Source organism: Coregonus lavaretus (genome assembly GCF_964263955.1).
Source record: "Coregonus lavaretus genome assembly, chromosome: 1".
NCBI lineage: Eukaryota > Metazoa > Chordata > Actinopteri > Salmoniformes > Salmonidae > Coregonus > Coregonus lavaretus.
Genome location: NC_139988.1, coordinates 37,119,776 through 37,139,900, shown reverse-complemented (window position 1 = coordinate 37,139,900; position 20,125 = coordinate 37,119,776). Strand labels below are relative to the sequence as shown.

The 20,125-nt window shown below is 41.2% G+C and overlaps 2 protein-coding genes across 2 annotated transcripts; both read right to left on the bottom strand.

The window, feature by feature from the left end:
- Positions 1-697: 697 nt before the first annotated feature.
- On the bottom strand, positions 698-3,695 carry LOC311116450 (cytochrome P450 26A1-like). The gene is made up of 7 exons (XM_084157417.1): positions 3,492-3,695; positions 3,030-3,254; positions 2,594-2,875; positions 2,328-2,477; positions 2,106-2,240; positions 1,633-1,785; positions 698-1,335 (listed from the first exon to the last, which is right to left on the bottom strand). Exons 1-7 carry the CDS (start codon positions 3,678-3,680, stop codon positions 982-984), a joined length of 1,488 nt encoding a protein of 495 aa, XP_084013543.1. The 5' UTR covers positions 3,681-3,695; the 3' UTR covers positions 698-981.
- Positions 3,696-5,170: 1,475 nt separating this feature from the next.
- Positions 5,171-10,127, bottom strand: cyp26c1 (cytochrome P450, family 26, subfamily C, polypeptide 1). Its single transcript, XM_084166816.1, has 6 exons — positions 9,879-10,127; positions 9,198-9,422; positions 8,560-8,835; positions 8,024-8,179; positions 7,380-7,823; positions 5,171-6,769 (listed from the first exon to the last, which is right to left on the bottom strand). The coding sequence occupies exons 1-6, from the start codon at positions 10,080-10,082 to the stop codon at positions 6,422-6,424; spliced, it is 1,653 nt and encodes a 550-aa protein (XP_084022942.1). The 5' UTR covers positions 10,083-10,127; the 3' UTR covers positions 5,171-6,421.
- Between the last annotated feature and the right edge of the window lie 9,998 nt (positions 10,128-20,125).

Genomic DNA, 20,125 nt, shown 5'->3' with positions numbered 1-20,125 from the left:
GTCTGTTAGCTGTGTGCGTGCGTGTGTGCGTGTGTGCATGCGTGCGTGTGTGCGTGTGTGCATGCGCGCGCATGTCCATGCATGCTTAGGTGGCTTGACTACAGTGCATGAGGCTTGACTGTGCAGCCTTACAGGGTAGTTATATGATGGTCTAATCATGGTCAGAGAAGAACAAATCAATCAATCAAGTCTATGCAAAGCCACTTGAAGAACATCCTGAGAGCACAAAAATACTTTAAATAAACATTGAGGGATAAATATTTACTAGTATTTTAAGACACCATTCAGGCTTCCCATGAAGTCACATGCCTATCCTCTCCACACTCATCTGGAGGGTCTAACATCCTGTCCCTCTCTGTGTCACCTTTGGATTCAAATTCACTGTTGACATTGCCTAATGTCATTTGGGGTCTTATAATGCAGTACGTGTAATAGTTATTGTAGCATGGAGTGAAGGTAAACTGACGTGTGCCATAAGAATGGGCATACAACTAGGTCCATACAGTGTGATACAATAACAGGAAGTGGTGCTAATAACTATACATCCATATTTCCTCAAGCAATTGAACCAAAAATTATTTATTTGGGGATAGAAGAACAATTGACATGAAAACATTGGGCTCTATCAATGCCATGTCAGATAATTGGGAAAATGGAAATGGTTTTGATTTAAAGTGAAAAATCAACTGTTCATAATAATAGTCAATTTATTTTATTGAAAGCATTCCAAATGCAACAACACATTTAAGCTGCATGAAAATGATCAAGTTCAGCTTAAAAATAATTACATTTCAAAATATACATACAATTATTTGTCTCAAAACTATCGAAGTGCATTAACATGAAGTGCTTTTAAAAATGTTGCTTTTACAATTCTACTGGGGTTTACATAAATATCTCTAGTACAAAATATATGTAATATACATGATACGTCTATCTTAAATATGAACGTGTATTTACATAAATGTGAATATTTCACTATCAGTTGTTCTGGATACATTTGTCACCATATCTACTGAACTTTGTGGGCAGATTGTCCACTGGATAAACGGTTGGGCCTGTTTTCATTGTCGGGGGTCCGTTCAACAGAGTCCAGTCACATCTGGTGACCACCTCGACCAGGAACACCTTAAGTACAACCTTAGCAAACTCTTTACCCACACATGTCCTCGCACCACCCCCAAAAGGGATGTAACCGAACCGGGATAAGTCTTCTGGTGACTCGTCCAAGAACCTCTCTGGCTGAAACTCCTCCTTGTTTATAAGTGTGTCCAGCACATTGTGTGTGTCACAGATGCTGTAGATGACTTTCCAACCCTTGGGAATCTGGAAGCCCTGAGGAAACACAATTTAGGTTGTTAGGTGGGGTGGGTATGGCAATGACTTCCAACAATTTTCTTCCAAACATTATACAGTTTCTGAAAGCATTGCTGTATACAAGGAGCTGTATATTAATACATAGAGGTGCTACCATGTTGTGATTATATATTTGTAGAAAAACTAATGTACTATAACAGTACATGGTTTCCATTTTGTGGCTCTCAAAACACAATCAATTATGCCTCCTTTAAACTTTTAGGCTAAAATCTTGTGTAAATGTAATTTCAGAAGCTACAACATAGGTTTACTTACATTGAGCTCAAACGTCTTCAGTGCCACACGGAAGCCACCAGGGACAGGAGGGTTTATACGGAGAGTTTCTTTGATGACACAGCCGGTGTACTTCAACTGCTCCAACAACTCAATACTCAGTGGTTTGTCCTCTGATTGGGCTCCCAACAAATGCTATAAATATATGAATATATTATAAACACATAGATAGTGGGACATGCATCTTGCAAGTGAGATGTACAGCAAATTCAATCAATTAAATATAGCCCTAGATTTGGAAGAATATAATTTATAAATACCTTAATGAGAGTTGTGTCTAATCTTAATTTCATCATAACCAAAAAAATATGGGCCTCCATTGATTATTATTTTGTTGTCATGGAAGACTGATTTATGGTTTCAAATCATGTAATTTTTTTTTTACAAAAATCAAGTGCTATTTGCTTGTGAAAATGTTGTTATTTTGTCTTTTGATGATACAGGGTGATACCAACCTTCTCCTGAAGCTCCTGGCGTATTTTACGCATGACATGTGCATGCAGCCCGAGAAACATCACCAGAGAGGTCGCAGTGCTCGCTGTCGTCTCGTGGCCACCGAATAGTAATTCGGTGGCAGACTCTTTTATCTCCTGAGGGAAACAAATAAAGAATGGTTCATATATGGAGTAAATGGCAGTGTATAAAATGAACTTGCTAAATGAAAGGCATCTGGTTACCTCCATGCTTAGTCGCTCCTCGTTCCTCTCTCCATTCTCAATCAATAACTGCAGAGCATCTTTATAGTTATTGTTGTTATCAATATTGGACAGCTTATTTTTGATGTTTTGCTCTATTTTTGAGTGGATGATGTTGCGCGCTCTCAGACCCTAAATGGAATTATGAAAAATATTGGTCAAAAATATTGTGCGCACACTGGAGCCCCATGTGATGCAGGCCAGGGCTGCTTTAATCAATACATCTTGTCATTTGACAGGCAACTTACCCGGTACAAGCCGCTGAAAGGAACATCGATTGGTAGGGAGAAAAGGTTATTTATCATTTCTTTGAACGCTTCCACTAATTCCAGCTCGTCGGTCTTTGTTTGCTCGGGCTCGAAGCCAAGCAGGATCCTCATTGAGATGCGGAACATGAGGCGCTTCATCTCTGGGTACACTAGCACGCAAGAGTCGCTTTGCAGCCAGCTATGCACTGCGCATCTCACCTCCTCCCGGATCACAGGAATATACTCTTTCAGGGCTTCTCGGGAAAAGGCTTTCATAATCGCCTGCAGGCAAACAGGAGAGAGCGCTTTAAAGGCACGTTATAAGGACACCGCTGTGAAAAGGCAAGGTAAATGACAAATTGTTTTTCATCATAAGCATAAACCATGAACTTCCTACACAGACATGTAGGCTACTCTACATCTGCGTATTTCCTACCTTTTTCTTGCTCTTGTGGAGCGCGCCATGCGCATTGGAGAGGGCGTGCGACCCGAGAATGAGTCGCACTGATGCCGGCCACTGAGCCGCAACCAATTTGTGTTCCGACATCAGAATCTGTTTCACATGTTCTGAACCCATTACCCGCACCGTGGGACTCCCAAAGAGATGCGTCTTATAAATATATCCATATTTCTGACGTTTTATTTTTAGGAATTTTCTTCTCTGGAAATATAAATAAGGAGAATAATGTATGAATGGATACTGTAAATGTCATACATATAAATGGCTTGAATTAGGCTACATAACAATCTTTCAATTTATTCAATAGCATACTGTTTTCTGGTTGGACCTTTGAGCCTGATGCATAACCCTAACCCTAACTAATCAATAGCAGCCTGCTGCACACTGCAAATATAGGGAGGAACTGAGTTTGCAGTTTATGTTTCCATCATCAGTTACCTGTAGGACCATCTGAAGCGTCTCGCCAAGGAAGGGCAGTCCCATGGTACCTGGAGGAAGAGGACTCTGGCAGGTTGGATCACTTCCACTAATGACGTACATTTCCCACAGTTTCATCGCCGTCACAATCAGAAGGAGTGGGAGCAGGAGAGTGCAAAGACATGTTACGAATAACGTGTAGAAACCCATCTCGAGGAGAAGTGTACGGATGGACCGCAGGAGTGAACTGGTATGTCTCACCCTCCATTCTGCGCTTTTATACGCCCGTTTCCCCCACAACTCTTTGCCCCATCTTACCTTGGGTCAGACAAATTAGTTCACTCATAGTTCATCTTTAATTGTGCAGCTCTTGCTCGCTCGCCCCGTGCTCCGCCCACAGTGTACGGGCCGGAATGTTTAACCACTTATTGGGTGCGCATAGGCTACCACCTATACCGTATCCCCACAACACAAGCATTTGGCTTTGAAAATGACCTCTTCAGTTACCCAATATATAATGTTCTTAATTTACAGCGTGCACCCATCGATGTAGTTGTGTTAGGGCCCACATAGTATGAGACTAATCGGGCTTGTTTACTTTAGAATCATGTATTATACTTTCCATGAAGAGGACACCCAAGCCTTTCGCATGCGTCAGTAGGCTATGAGAAGCGCTGCCTCTTTGTTCACTTTGTATGCATATCAATGTATTGTCCTATATTTTTCAAACGGCAACGAATTCATGTTTTGTATTTAGTTTAGGCTACTCTATGGGGCTTACAGTTAATTATTATATTACTTTGAAATGGCGATGCCATCTAACACTCTACAAATCCCCATCCTCTGTGGACCCTCTGTTTAAAACCCATGACCGCAGCGCGATTCCAACAGAGGTAGGGGCAGCGACGCTCTATCCCATTCCCATGCGCTGACCTACATGTGACCTACAACACAGACCGTGACATCCGTGTGGACTCCTGCGCCAAAACGTGGCCAAGTTCACTGTCCATCAAATAACAAATTACAGGGCCCTATAGCACACATAATTAGAGAGGGGTTCGCGTCATTATAGTCTTTACAGTCGTTTATTCTGTCAATCATGATAATCAAATTGAGGTCATAATTATACCTTCTCTCAATCTAGGCCTAATGAGATCAGGATTTCATACAGGTTTTTCAATGTCTCAATGAACCTATATGGAATATAGCCTACAATTTAGCATCATTTCAACCTTTTTGAAGGGTAATTTTATGTTAAAGTTATGTTAAAGTTGGTAGGTGGTCGGAGTGTTTAAATCAAGTTTCTTACCTATAATTAATCATTTCCGTCACCTATAGAGGAAATTCAGATAGTGAGCTATAGGCCTAGAATTCTTTGCTGTGAAAATGATGTTGTAAAATATCATTGGTGTTGTGATCACAGCCTGTGAAGCGCAGCTAACAAAGCCGTCAACTAAATTGAGGGTCAATAGGGCAGAATTAACTGGTTCACTAGAGGGTCACACTGCCATCCGAGTTCACTCTGAAGGTGTAATCTCTTGCAGGTTCAGTTCATTTTAGAGGGCGGAGCCTGTCAGATGATATGCAAATCTTCCTTGTGGTTATGGAATTCAATGTTATGAGTTGGTGAACGAAAACAGACCCAATTAACGAATAAGACTTTACACTTTACGCTACCAATTGACTATATTTCGGCATATCCTGTTAAAAACATCCAATATTTAATGATAGATTGAATAGGCTTATACTGTGATAATACTGGCACACTTTTCAAATGTGATATGATTAAAACCTTAACCATTTTATCTATGAACAAGTTCACATTTTTCTTTTTATAGAACGGGAATCTATACATTGTGGTAACATGATGGAAACAATTGCACATTTTGTCATGGTAGAATTTCCTATCCTATGGCAAAAATACACGTTTTTTGTAATTTAATTTTTACATCGTTCTATAGATAATACGAGCAATACACAAAAAAATACACACATTGAATCAATAGGACAAATACTGTATATACACACTCCGTTAAGGAGAAAAAGTGCTATCTCCTTCCATGAATCCATCTTAACCGAGTCATTTCACAGCGCTTCCATCATGCTTCAAAATCAACAAGCGATTATTCATAAAGATGACACATGTAATGATAATAATAGTAATTGGTTATATTCTCTAGGTAACGTTATATAATTGCATTTTGATGTATAGCCTCTAAATAATCGAATAAAAACTATAGGCCTATATGGTTTGTTTTAACGGTCTATGCTTTACATTGGTTAATGTCTTGTGATATCTAAATAACTAGGTCTATTCATAATTATTCCATCTTAACACAGACACCCGAAATGTTCTATAAATAAAGCTTATTTGTACTACTTCATTTTATACACACATAACATTATTTAGCCTATAGCCTACTGTAGGCCTAAATGTCATTTATATCTACTCACATAGGCCTACTGGACATTTGGAAGGTATTTCTAAATGTATTTCCTGGAGACCAAATGCAAGATCTGTAAGTCAGTTTCGCATTACAGACGGACATTTATAATAAGTCCTGAGCACAGATAATGTTTGTTCTGAGAGGAAAGCCCTACTCGTCCATTGTATATTGAATTACGGTGCTTAAATAGGATATATAATCTTTCGATTTGCTATGTTATAGAAGTGAGCGCCCGGATGTCCGTGAACAATAGCAAAAGTTTGCCGTCACTTTTCCCAGTGCGTGAAAAAAGGCGATCTTGGCGATAAGCAGGTCATCGCAGGTCACTGGCACCATGCCTTGCTTCCACTCTTCAATGACCACCATGTTTCTCCCATTTCCATGATCTTCGGAACGAAGAGGAAAGGTTTCTTGATGATGTATTCTGATTGAATAACTTAATATTGCAATTGCGAAAAGTTCATGAGCTTAATGTCTTTAATAACACAAGTACATATCTAAACTCTATCGGAGTAGGCTATCGTAATTGAAATGCACATGCAGTCCATTGATGGGATGGACTATTGGCACCGTCTGCATCTTGGGGAATGTTTCCGTGGCGAGGGTCCATTTGCACGTGCCAATCACCTCAACCGCCAGGGTTTTTAATATCATTTGGGCAAGTTCCTTTCCGACACAACTCCTTATTCCGCCACCAAATGGAACGTAATTAAAGCGCCCATTCTTGCTCTCTTCACGCTCGGAACCGAAGCGGTCTGGGTCAAAGATCTCAGGGCTCTGGAACACTGCAGCTGTCTCATGGGTGTCTCGGATGCTGTACATCACACTCCATCCTTTAGGAATCTGGTAGCCCTTGGAAGTAGAGGGACAAAACAAAAATTCAAACTTCAACACAATCCTGACAAGATAAAAGTCGCTATTGGCAAGTTAAACCTCTTTATGGTCAGATTTAATGCTCTTTGACTTTCTGAAATGTTAAGGCAGTATCATCTGTACCTCACAACATATCACATAGACCATAAACATAAATATTAATCATATCAATTGTAAGTTAATCAGTATTAATCAAGTTTTAATAACCCGACTAGAATACATCTCATTTTATTCATCATTGGGCAAATGGCCTAATACAGGATATCCAGACGGCTTCAAAGTTATTTATGCTTTTAACCGATTGATCTCAGTTCACTCTATCCCTCATCTCAAATCATAGCCTACGTGAATCTATTGGTAACTTTATGGAGCAATGATTGGGAGATGCACTTAAGCGCACACGCATTATGGTCTATTGAAAACTCACCCAATTAAAAAAGACTGAAATAGCGTTGTATCTGCTTTCGAATAATGATTTATGTTCTAGCCAGTTGAGGGACTAATTTCTTGACATCACAGTAGATCGAATGTATGATAATGCTGTGTGGCCTGTTCATGGGGTTCATCTAAGGTCAGCTTCCATACTTACATCCAATTCGAATGTTTGTAGCACGGTCCTGTATCCTCCAGATACTGGCGGGAGAAACCGCAGCACCTCCTTGACGACACAGTCAATGTAACGGAGCTGGCTTAGTTTCTCCATAGTTAAACAAGGAATATGAGACCGAGAACACGGTGCCTCTTCGTTTTCATCCGGTGCGCAATGAACAGTCCCGTTCCCATTCATCAACGGGGTGGTCTCTGCGTTTAGAGGCCGATGTTCCCCTTTTTCGGCCGCAAGAGGACATTTCATACCATTTTCTTTGCCGGAGCAGCTGTGGGCGCTGTGTGAGTCGTAGCCGAGACCCTCTGACTCCAGCTCTATCTGGGCTTTCTCCACCACAGCGGGGTGCCGCAGGAGCTGAAGAATAAGCGAAGTGGAAGCACTGGCCGTAGTTGAGTGAGCAGCAAATATTAACTCCACCGCGGTTTCCTAGACACCAGAGACAGAACACAATTAACCTTTTATTTAGGCTACAATATTGGGCATTTGCTTTGGTGATTCAAAGTAAATAATAGGTAATTTCAACTTACTAGGCAATAAACTTCCAAATAAGACTATACAATGGAAAATGTGGGATGTTGTATATTACATTTATATGGCCAAAGCAGAATGGATAAACTATAATTTACCTTCAACTCCTGTATGGTGAGTTCATGTCCGTTTTCCTTGGCACTGCTCAACATGTAATCGAAAGCGTCATAATACTCCTCAGACGGTTGTTTCTGCATTTTCTCCTCTATGATTTTCTGCATGCACGTATGTAGGATTTCCCGGGCTTTAATTCCCTGACAAGAAAACATAAATCAGCATAGTCTTATCGATATTTAGCTGCCTTGATAAGATATTTCCATCCGGTGTTTGAAATTCTATTATATGTATAACTGTCCATTTTGTTCTAATAATAAATTGGGATGTGCAGGTTTTTTGTTATCCATGCAAGTTATTAACTATAGCAAAATAGTTCATCATGCCACACCATACAATATGAATTAGGCTACAATTGTTTTTTGAGAACATGTAAAGATATTGATAATAAATAGGAGTTATCATTTCTGGGTTATAATTTCTCTGCATTATCCAAACCTTTTAACAATGATTAAAACATAAATAAAATATGCAAATAATTGTACAGCATTATAACATTGTTGGCTATAGGCCTACTCACTTTGCGGAGGCCACTCATAGGTGCGTCAATTGGTAATGAGAAGAGGTTGTTCATGAGTTGCTCAAAGATCTTAGAAAGGTAAACTATGCGTTTTTCCTCCATCTTCAGTCCCAACAAGACTCTGACGGCAATGCGAAATGTGAGAGATTTGGCTGCGACGTAAACATCCACTGGGCCAGGCTCCGAGCACCATTTTGCAATTTCAGACTTGACAATATCTTGCATGCGGGGTAGGTAAGTCTCCAAGGCCCCGCGGCTAAACACTTTTGCCAAGATCTTAAAGGAAAGAAAAGCATAATAAAAAGTTATCACCTGGTTGGTACAAGGCACTCCAGACAACAATTGAATAATACTTGAGACGAAATTAATTATCCCTATACTTATCTATTTATTACCTACGCTACATGTAATAACTCAATAACAACAGCAGGAAATGAAATGGATATTTTATTGCCTTGATTTCACTCTCTGGCAAGTAGTAGGCCTATTCTGCATTTCCTTTGAAGATGCGTTCAGTTTGCAGGCCTAGAAGATGACCATGCCTCACCAAGTTATCTCCGGCAGACTATATGCCTATGAGACATTTTGAGGAAATAGATTTTACTAATCGTTTTTACTAATCTTCTTTGCGTCCTTACTTTTCTCTTCTTCTTGTGCAGCTCTCCGATAGAGTTGACCAGGGTGTTTGGTCCCAGGATAATCCGGGTGCTCTGGGGCCACTGCGTGCAGACCAAGTTGTGTTCTCCAAGCAAGATTTTACGGATGTTTTCTGCACCAGTTACCCGGATAACAGGCTTTCCTAAAAGGTGAGTTTTAAAAACGTTGCCATGCTTCTCTCTCCTGGAGATGTGGAAGTTGGATCCCTGTCATAAAACACAAACACACACAAAAGCTGTAAAGGAGGTGTTAATTTCACGTGTACTATAGAGGGCGCGTAGCCTTATGGCTATACCCGTGCCTCTTAGTTTACGCCCAGTCTGGAAGCAGAATGCATTCCTACAGGAAAGCGGTGTGGAATTGAAGTGAAAACGTCTGTTTTCACCGCAAGAATGAATTACACGCGCTCATCAAGTCCACACATGTATAGTTCCATGGACACATGAACTAGGCCTACCGAACTGAGATCAAATGTTTTTTTAATAAGTTGTGTGCTGTTTTTTTGTTTACATAATCTTTTCATAACACGAATTGCATGAGATAAAGCAATCTTTTTTTAACACAAACCAAATTATTTAGCTCAACACATGCATGGTGACATACGTCGCTTAAAGGCCTATAGCCTATCTTGGAACGCTTATAAAAAACGAATTACTCCTCACCTGAAAGAGCCAGTGGAAAGTTTCTCCCACCAGCGGCCAGCCCATGGACCCATTGGGTAGCGGGAACTTGCACTCCTTGTCCCGCGTAATGGTCCACCGGAAAGTCCACAGTTGCCTGGAGACCGCAAGCAGGATCAGGGCGGAGAGCACAGACGTGAGCGCTGTGACCAGCGCTGACAAGTGACTGAGCTCCAGAAGGAACATTTCCAAACATCCACGTGCTACTGTGCAAATTCTGACGCGTGCTTCTTTTCTCTGTCCAGGACAGAGAAAACATTTCCATTGGAAACAAACAAACAAAAAAACGTTCATAGAGCTTTTAGGTTGAAATTGTTTTTAATGCAACTTATTTCACTTGTAAGATGTCAGACACATATTTATATGGCAAGCCTGGTTTTTTATAATTATGCAGAATAAATAGTTGAAATAGGCTGAACGAAATCTAATAGGCTAAACGAAATTAAATCTACTGGAACTCTAATTCATTCCGCCTCCATTTACTTCCCCTTGAATGACGAGAAACTGACAAGTATTCCAAAAAGTTTTACAGGTTACATGCGCCGGCTTGTCTATTTCTGTGGGTTTATACAGTCCAGGGGGCTCAATAACCCCAAGGCGTCCCGCGTTTATAGTGCATGGCAGGTAATAAATCAGGCAAAAGCTGGGGGGATAAATTCACATTGATTGAAATACAGTACAGTTGGCCAACTTTTGAGAAGTCCAAGGCGGATGCTGACTAAGAATAATAGTATATTCCTTTAAAATGTAGCCTAAATTAAGAGTGTTTGAATCTTGAGAAAAACACCAAAACACCAAAGAAAACAACTGGAATATTGAAGAAGGGGATGTAGAGAGTCTTACCTCGTCTTAAATATAGAACCAAGTCGCTGACAGCAGCGAGAAACTCCAAACGTATTCCTCCACAATGTATTGTTCGCACTGTGCTTTATAAATATTGGAACACTACATGATCCACCTTCGCAGATGACGTATAACGTTGTTTTGAATATCTAAAGAGCTTGGTACATCGCCAGGATTGGAGAAAAGTTTGTGATCATATAGCACTCGGAGATTGAGTGAGCGCGAGCGGGGCGTCTTTGAAAGAGTGTGTAGGGTATGGGGATCGAATGGCAGCAGATTGAGGAGACAGGTAACCAACCAATCGCTGAAATCCCTCAGTTTGACTGACTCTTCTGTTCACATAGACCAGTCCTCAATAGGTACGGACATGGTGCAATGCCTCTGTGTTGCCTGCGTGAAAAATAATAGATATAGGCCAACACATTAACAAAAACCTGAACAAGTTTTCATGCTTTCAAGATGAATTCAACCTGCAAAATCATAGGCAATATTTTCTCTCTCGGATAAATAGCACTATTTACATTTTCTATAACTTAATCTAACGGGAGCAAGTTATCCCAAATCTAGGTTTCCGGATGATTTGTCCTGTAACTTTACGCAGTTGAATTTCTTCCTATTTAATGGTCAAATCACAAACTAAACGTGTTCATTTAAAGGCACAATTTTGAATTTTAGATACTATATAAAAAAAGTCAAAATAAATGTCAATATAAGACACATTAACTTTCATTCAAAACTTCGGAGAATGCTTTAGGCGCGGTTGTGTTAACATTCTTCTGATTATAAATGGGTTTCCTCTCATATTCACTGTTGATGAGTGATGGCTGGGTGGAAGCGTTCCCCAGAGAAGCAGATCACCCGGTTGCCTCAGTTCTTCCAGGTGGGTTCTTTTTCCGTTCATGGAACAGACGGAACACCTGTTGCACAGTTTGGATTGGAGGCCAAATTCGCCACCTGAATGTTAAAATAAAGTATTTCAATACAAGAGGGTAGCCTAAAGTCTCATAATTTTAATAAAAAATATTTGTATCTACTGAAAGAAATCGAAAAAAGTGATAAATGATGACATGATAAAATAGATAATTGCGTTGCAAAATAGTCTGTCTTGTGTTTTTTATTGTGAGATGAAAATTGTGATTTTATCTTCAGGGGGATTTTAAGTATAATTTCAGACAGTGGCCTCACATTGTAAACAGTTAATTATCCAACGTTGTCACTCTCTACGATAATTTGGTGTGTAATGACCCTTTCTAGCTAAATCTATATGGCTGATGAACATGTTTGGACACTTTTTTGTATAGCCAACAAGGGTCAAGTAATTTTCACCATTAGGACCTGTTAAGTACCACTAAACTATTAACAGTTAGCCTTTATAACAGTTAAATGAACCATTTCCCAGTTTTTCTCATAAGCCTGTTATACACCCAATGTGGTGGGCACCAGTAGAAGGATATTAACAAATCTTAATTGAGCCTTCTATGGCAAAAGCTATGTCATAGTGAGTATGTGTCCCTTAAAGTGGAACTGACAGCATTTTAACTACTTTGCAGATATGAAACAAACAGACAATCATAATATCAGTAAAAACAAATCAAATTCCCAGTTTATGCAAAAAAAACAACAACTTTATAAGAGGTTTTAAAAATAGGTTATATTTTACTTAAAATTCCAATGCATAATTAATATAATTCACCAATACATTTATTTGTAGTCCAACAAATATTGCTATCAGGTTGTACATCACAGCTGGCCTAGTAAATAGGTAGTCCCCTGTAGCTCAGTTGGTAGAGCATGGCGCTTGCAACGCCAGGGTTGTGGGTTCGTTTCCCACAGGGGGCCAGTATGAAAAATTTATGCACTCACTAACTGTAAGTCGCTCTGGATAAGAGCGTCTGCTAAATGACTAAAATGTCAATTGTTTGCTTCCTCCAGCCATTTGGGATTCACTGTTTAAATTACTCAATATTTTGGACAAAAACGGACGAATGCTGGGAATGTCAATATAATCAAACTAGTCAGCCATAACGTGGCTAATAGGCTAGCGTATCTATTTATATAGCTATGTATTTGGCAAGCTAAAAACATGGAGCCTAAGTTAGCTAGCTAGCTAGCTAGCTGCTGGGAGGATGTTATGTCATTGGCCGAGTGGGCGAATGACTGACTCCCCCCCCCCCCCCCCATATCATTTTTCTGTGGCTACAGCTATAGATAAAGGTGTAATTTGGTTAACTATCAAGAAAAGTGAATAACTTTGCTAGCTATCTATGCTGAACTTGAACGACTGTTATCGACAGTTAGCATATCTCTTAGTTGTCAATTAAATGTATTTGGCATCGTTCAAATGTGCGGGCAGGCAGGCAAGTTCCCATTCAGTTGTCAAAACGTGGGTTGGGACAAGCATGCTTTGGCAGGCAAGCTGCAGAAAGGCGAGCAGGCTACGATTTCCCATCGTTTATCAGTGCAATTTTGACGGCCAACTACAAGCTGAAAATGTTTGAGAGGGTTTACCTACTGCTCCCGCATTAGAATTGAGCTCATCTAGCTCTGGCTAACATTAGTTGTTATCTTGTTGTTGTTGATGTGCATAGACAACTGAGAGAGAGAGAGCCTACCTTTTCATGGTTGTTTGATTAATAGGACTGTAAAGTTCCCAAATGTAAGAGGACACACCGGTCTGTATAAAGTCTGGTCCTTGACAAGACAGATGTTTTTATTAGGTTAAGTTTATTTACTGCAGTGCCTATTAATTGTCCAAATGCACGGCCGTTTTCCCACTCTATAGTGCTATAGAATTTTCACAAATGCCTTACTGTACATCATTCCCAAACATTCTATGAATGTATGAAAACATGAAACTAACCATATCTACATTTTTGCTTATTAGAAAATGTTTAAAAAAGGCATCATATTGTTGCTGGGGGTGTATATGAACAGATTTTAATACGATTTTATGTTGCTAAAACGCTGCCAGTTCCACTTTAATTGTGAGATTACTACTGGTGTTGTCCTATTGAGTGACAGAGTATGTGTTGTTGTTTTCTATCATGACATAGTCAATATATAACCTGACCTTAGTCTTTGCATGCACCTTGTCTGTTGTGCTGTGCTTACTGTTAGGTGACTCAGCCAGGCCAGACTCTAGTGGATTCCAGCCTAATTAATTGAAATGGTAAAATTATGGCTTGGGGTGTCATTTTAATGTTTTCATTTCCATGGCAATTTCCTGCCGTCCACTATAGGGCAACGCAAGCGCCTTTTACCATCTATTAGGCTCATGGTTGGGGTTGAGGATGCAATGGCTCCGATGATCGCGGGTTTAATCCCAGAGCCAGGCACTTGTTTTGTAATTTTTGTTTTTCAGTTATAACCCTATCTCAAAGCTTAACCCTTAACTTAACAATTTTGAATTAATACCTAACCTTAACCGTTTTAATCCTATCCCAAACCTTAATCCTTACCTTAACCACTCAGAATTAATACTTAAATGGTTAACCCTATCCCAAACCTTAACCCTTACCTTAACAATTTTGAATGAATACCTAACCTTAACCTTTAGTTAGTTTTGGTTAGTTTTGGTTTCACTGTTGCGCGGTTTGACTGACAGCTAACATAGGGTAAAATAATGTATGTAGTAATTAAAATGGCAACACAGTCCTAATCTACACTGTAAAAAGGCTAACTTAACCAATTGCTTAATCAGCGTTATTCTGTGAGTTGAATGGACTTCATTGTCATATTTCCCAGCATGCACTATTGCAGGTTTACTTTCAGAATTGTTTGTTTCAATACCTGTGTTTTTGCATGTACATTGATTGGTTGATTAATCTTATCCTACACAAACATAAACAACATTTCTCTAAACGAATCCAATTTGTTAGTAGTTGGACTTTTTGCACCTGTTACTGAGACTACCTAAATCATACAGTTTATATGATTTAGGCAGTTTCAATAATCAATCTTCCCTACCCCAGCAGTCATTCTCAAAGCAGATTGTGGGTGATTAAAAGTTCAAATTGTTGGATATCCTCACTCCGGCTGGATTCCAATAGGAATTACACATCACTTTGCAAGCCAGCAAAATGTGACTTGCAGGCTTGATGTGGCCTGTAAGCCAGGAGTTTCAGACCACTGCCTTAGGGTGTAACTAGGCCCTCATAGAAAGGCCTTATGATATACGTAATGTATTGTCATAAAGAGTTACATTTTATACTGGGAAATATGCAAATAAGGTACAGTGCCTTGCAAAAGTATTCATCCCCCTTGGCGTTTTTCCTATTTGGTTACATTACAACCTGTAATTTAAATGGATTTTTATTTGGATTTAATGTAATGGACATACACAAAATAGTCCAAATTGGTGAAATGAAATTTAAAAAATAACTTCATAGCAAACCCCCTTTGCTATGAAGCCCCTAAATAAGATCTGGTGCAACCAATTACTTTCAGAAGTCACATAATTAGTTAAATAAAGTCCACCTGTGTGCAATCTAAGTGTCACATGATCTGTCACATGATCTTAGTATATATACACCTGTTCTGAAAGGCCCCAGAGTCTGCCACACCACTAAACAAGGGGCACCACCAAGCAAACGGCACCATGAAGACCAAGGAGCTCTCCAAACAGGTCAGGGACAAAGTTGTGGAGAACTACAGTGTCACGAATACCGCCGAGGCTGCTCCTCCTCCTTGTTCGGGCAGGCTTCGGCGTTCGTCGTCCCCGGAGTACTAGCTGCCACCGTTTGATGTTTTCGATGTTTGTTTGGTCATGTCTAGTTTAGTGCACCTGTTTCGTATTCTGTCCTGATTATGTCACCTATAAGTTTCCCTGTGTTATGTTTTGTAGTTGTGTGTTATTGTCCGCCTGTCGTTTGGTGTCAAGGTTCGGTACTTTTGTGTTTAGAGTATTTTACGCATTGCACGTATTAGTTCGCCTCCGGTGTTTTCGAGGCCATTTACTTTGTATTTGTTCATGAGTCTCAGTAAAGTCGTGTTGACTTATCCTCTGTGTCCTGCGCCTGACTTCACCACCGCATCCACATAAACAACGTGACATACAGATCAGAGTTGGGTTATAAAAAAAGATCTGAAACTTTGAACATCCTACAGAGCACCATTAAATCCATTATTAAAAAATGTAAAGAATATGGCACCACAACAAACCTGCCAAGAGAGGGCCGCCCACCAAAACTCACGGTCCAGGCAAGGAGGGCATTAATCAGAGGCAACAAAGAGACCAAAGATAACCCTGAAGGAACTGCAAAGCTCCACAGCGGAGATTGGAGTATCTGTTCATAGGACCACCTTGAGCCGTAGACTTCACAGAGCTGGGCTTTACGGAAGAGTGGCAAGAAAAAAGTTTTGACGTCCTCACTATTATTTTACAATGTAGAAAATATTAAAAATAAAGAAAAATCCTTGAATGAGTAGGTGTGTCCAAACTTTTGACTGGTACTGTATATATTTTTGACAGTGTACAGACCGCACCACAGACGGCCCCACCCACCGTAATTAAAACGGCCAGCCATGTCATATCTCTGTTGCTGGAGTTATGGTGAGGGCAGACGATTCTTTGGAGCTTGTGTTGGACTCAGCTTTGACATCTCCTCCTTTCATCTCTCAGTGGGGATTTTACTACCACTGCTTCGTACCCTCTCTGCCCTCAGTGGCATTTGGTCATTGATCAGCTTGTGTTTGAAATGCTGCAGTGAGGATTCACACATATTATAGCCTTCCTCGTCATGTTGGGTTGTAGTGATTACCTGTCCATAACCTGGCCCACTCCCTCCTCCTGCTCTGATGTTGATGAAACTCCTGCAAGTCTGCACGCAATGTCACAACAGGGATGTCATTATGCTGTGTGTGATCATAGGTCTCCACAGAGAAGGGGGTCAGTGAAGTGACATCAGGCTTAAGTCACGGTAATTACAGCATGACGAGGTCATGGCTACTGTGTAATGTAATCAGCATGCTAAGTCATATAGTGGCGTTTGACATATGATTCATACTTCCAGCTTAATACTTTCCTACATGGAAAGTCCCAAAGTGATTGAGAGGCGAGTCCCATCCCTGTGCCCCCTGGTGGCCTGTGCAGAGAGAGATATGTGGAGGAGCACTCCCCCCCCCCCCCCCCCCCCCACCCCCTCCCCCAGAGTGGGAGGCAGCAGGTAAACAGACAGGGCTTGCCAGTAGTTATTTGGATTTAGACTAATCTCTCCCATGGGGCAGAATACTTCCTTGAGACCCAGCAGCAGCTCCCCTCCTGTCCTCTCCTTTCACTGCCACTGAAACCGAGCTGTCATACTACTCCCCTACTAAAGCCAGGTCAGAGGTCTGTTCACTGATTGATTTGATAACTAAGTCAATCTTTACATAATGATGGCATAGCATACCAACTTATTGGGATGGAAACCACTTCCCATGATTTACTTAGTTATCAAATCAATCAGTGAACAGACCTCTGCCCTGGCTTTAGTAGGAGTCAAAATGGTGAAACAAACAAAATGGTGAGGCAAGGTGGACCTGCTAGACAAGCAAATCTCTGCAGTGTCTTGAGTTAAAGCTATAACAGCGATCAGAGTGTAGTCACTGTGACCCAGTCTCACTTTGAAGTGTGAGAGGCAACAACTCAGGCAACTCAGGGGAAGGGAGGATGGGGGAGAGAGAGTGGGGGTAGAGACATTCCCTTGTCTAGATATTTACCAAATGCCATTATTAATTTTAACAGCCGAGACAGGGAATACCAAAGCAGAAGCTGTCAGCTATTGCTGTGGGAGACAAGTAGGAACTTGTTAGACATGTGGAGGGAGCTTCTCATCCAGACAAGCAACACAACGCTCAATTTTCAGGATGACAAATGAATGTGTAAAATAAATGTTTCACCACCAATATCATCTCAAAAGGGGATTTTTTTTATATTTGTTTACCTACTGTAGTTTATAAGGCTATTACAATGATTGATAACCCTTAATGTTCTTTTTTTATATATAGTTCATTTTCCTCTAATGATGATTATGCCCCAACACAAAAGGATGTGAAGAATAAATGATGCTTTATATTATTTCTACCAACATAACATCAGAGTATGGATAATAAATGACAATTGCATGACATGTGTGTGTTTTCTGTTATGGAAAAGAGTTGACGAAGCAGCTAAATGAAAAGTGATGCAAGGGCAGTCCACAGAGACGAAGACAGCGCAATGTAAACACTGGGGGAAAGAAAGTGAACTATGCCACCTATTACCCTGGAGGTATTACGGTATGGGTCTGCAACCTTCACTTTGCATGAGAACAGCTACAGTACCTCTTACTGGAGTGCTGTGTACTTCACTGTCATGGACGCATAGTTAGAGATCATCAGATTTTTAAACAAAAGTAAAACACATTTGTGATCCGGGGGATGCCTGTGGTAGCAAAAGTCCTTCTAAAATGCCTTGAATTAATTTGCTAAACACTGTGCTGAAAACTCTGGGTCAAGAGGGGGAATATTTGATAGATACTTTATTTGGAAGAACTTGTCCTGACACCAATATTTTGGTCAATTAGTCAAGAAATTGGAGTTGTAGGGGCGTTGAGGTAAATTTCCAATCCCCTTTGAGCATTGCAAAATTGGAGGTTATGAGTCGAGGTGTAAACATTAACAGACAATATGGTGAATAAAAAAATGGCAGCTATTTCTGTAAAAAAATCATTAACAGTGGAAAAGGAAACAGTTGATCCCATCCTTTTGTTGTTTCTATATTCTTCTGTTGCTATATTAAACATGCTCTAGGACATGTGTCTAACTCATTCCGCGGAGGGCCAAGTGTCTGTGGGTTTTGCTCCTCCCTTGTACTTGATTGATGAATTAAGGTCACTGATTAGTTAGGAACTCCCCTCACCTGGTTGTTTAGGTCTTAATTGGACACAAATTGAAAGGAGAAACCAATAACCAGCAGACACTTGGCCCTCCATGGAATGAGTTTGACACCCCTGCTCCAGTACCCTCAAATTTGTATCTGGACCTCGAAGCCAGTTCCACTGCTTTTTTTCATTCTTCCCCTCTAATCAGGGAATGATTTAGACCTGGGACACCAGGTGTGTCAATGGGTGCTGAAGGTGGGTGTGGTGTATGAATCAGGCGCAGGACGCAGAGGCTCAGTCCAAAAGACTTTAGTGCAATATTCACGAAAAGAAATAAGCACAATAAGCCCGAAGGCGAATACACGGCGCACACAGGCGTCAAATAAACGGCGCACTAACATGTGCAAAAAGAACCTCTCCAAAACACTGGAGGGAAAATAGTAGCTCCAACACGAAACAGAAGAGCAATCACACACAAAGACAAACACAACCAACGAGAACTAAATAGGACACTAACGAGGACTAACAAGACACAGGTGTACAACATCAAGACAAAACCAAACGAACATGAAACATAGATCGGTGGCAGCTAGTACTCCGGGGACGACGACCGCCGAAGCCTGCCCGAACCAGGAGGAGGAGCAGCCTCGGCCGAAACCGTGACAGTACCCCCCCCTTGACGCGCGGCTCCAGCCGTGCGCCGACCCCGGCCTCGGGGACGACCAGGAGGACGCGGAGCAGGGCGCGCGGGATGGTCCCGGTGGAACTCCGACAGGAGAGATGGGTCTAGGATGTCCCTCCGCGGCACCCAGCACCGCTCCTCCGGGCCGTACCCCTCCCACTCCACGAGATACTGGAGACCCCCCATCCGGCGTCTGGAGTCCAAGATGGACCGAACGGTGTACGCCGGAGCCCCCTCGATGTCCAGTGGGGGCGGAGGAGTCTCTCCTATCTCATTGTCCTGGAGTGGACCAGCTACCACCGGCCTGAGAAGAAACACATGGAATGAGGGGTTAATATTCTTATACTCAACAGGTAGATGTAACCTATAACACACCTCGTTCAATCTTCTCAGGACTTTAAAGGGCCCCACAAACCGCCGACCCAGCTTCCGGCAGGGCAGGCGGAGGGGTAGGTTTCTGGTAGAGAGTGTGACGACCCTCCCACTCTGTCTGCCGTATTCTCTCTTTGCTCTTGTTTCCTTATTAGGATGCCGGTGGGCGGAGTTGGGAGGGTCGTCAGCTACATGGGAAACACCTGGGCCGGGTGTGTCCCAGCATAAATGGACCTCTTCCACATTCATTGAGGAGACTCTCTCCAGGCAGATACTTTGACTTTGGTTGTGATATTTTTGTGGCCTTTTTGGGTTGTTTGCTTTGGCACTTCTCAACACTTTTCCATATTACATTTATGCAAGCAAACACTCACTTACACTACTGATTACTGATTACACACCCCATTGTTATTTCAGTTAGTTTACTTTAGTTAATAAATATATACTTTAAGTATTCCTTGTCTCCACGTGTCTCCCTTTTGTTACGAACT

Bases quoted from the DNA above. Each gene is read 5' to 3' on its own strand.
- LOC311116450 (XM_084157417.1), bottom strand. From the start codon at position 3,680: ATGGGTTTCTACACGTTATTCGTAACATGTCTTTGCACTCTCCTGCTC. The intron at 2,876-3,029 runs GTAGGAAATACG...GTTTGCCTGCAG, and splicing joins TCCACAAGAGCAAGAAAAAG to GCGATTATGAAAGCCTTTTC. The intron at 2,478-2,593 runs GTAAGTTGCCTG...AATTCCATTTAG, and splicing joins CTTTCAGCGGCTTGTACCGG to GGTCTGAGAGCGCGCAACAT.
- cyp26c1 (XM_084166816.1), bottom strand. From the start codon at position 10,082: ATGTTCCTTCTGGAGCTCAGTCACTTGTCAGCGCTGGTCACAGCGCTC. The intron at 8,180-8,559 runs GTGAGTAGGCCT...TTTTCTTGTCAG, and splicing joins CTATGAGTGGCCTCCGCAAA to GGAATTAAAGCCCGGGAAAT. The intron at 6,770-7,379 runs GTAAGTATGGAA...TCTACTTCCAAG, and splicing joins TACAAACATTCGAATTGGAT to GGCTACCAGATTCCTAAAGG.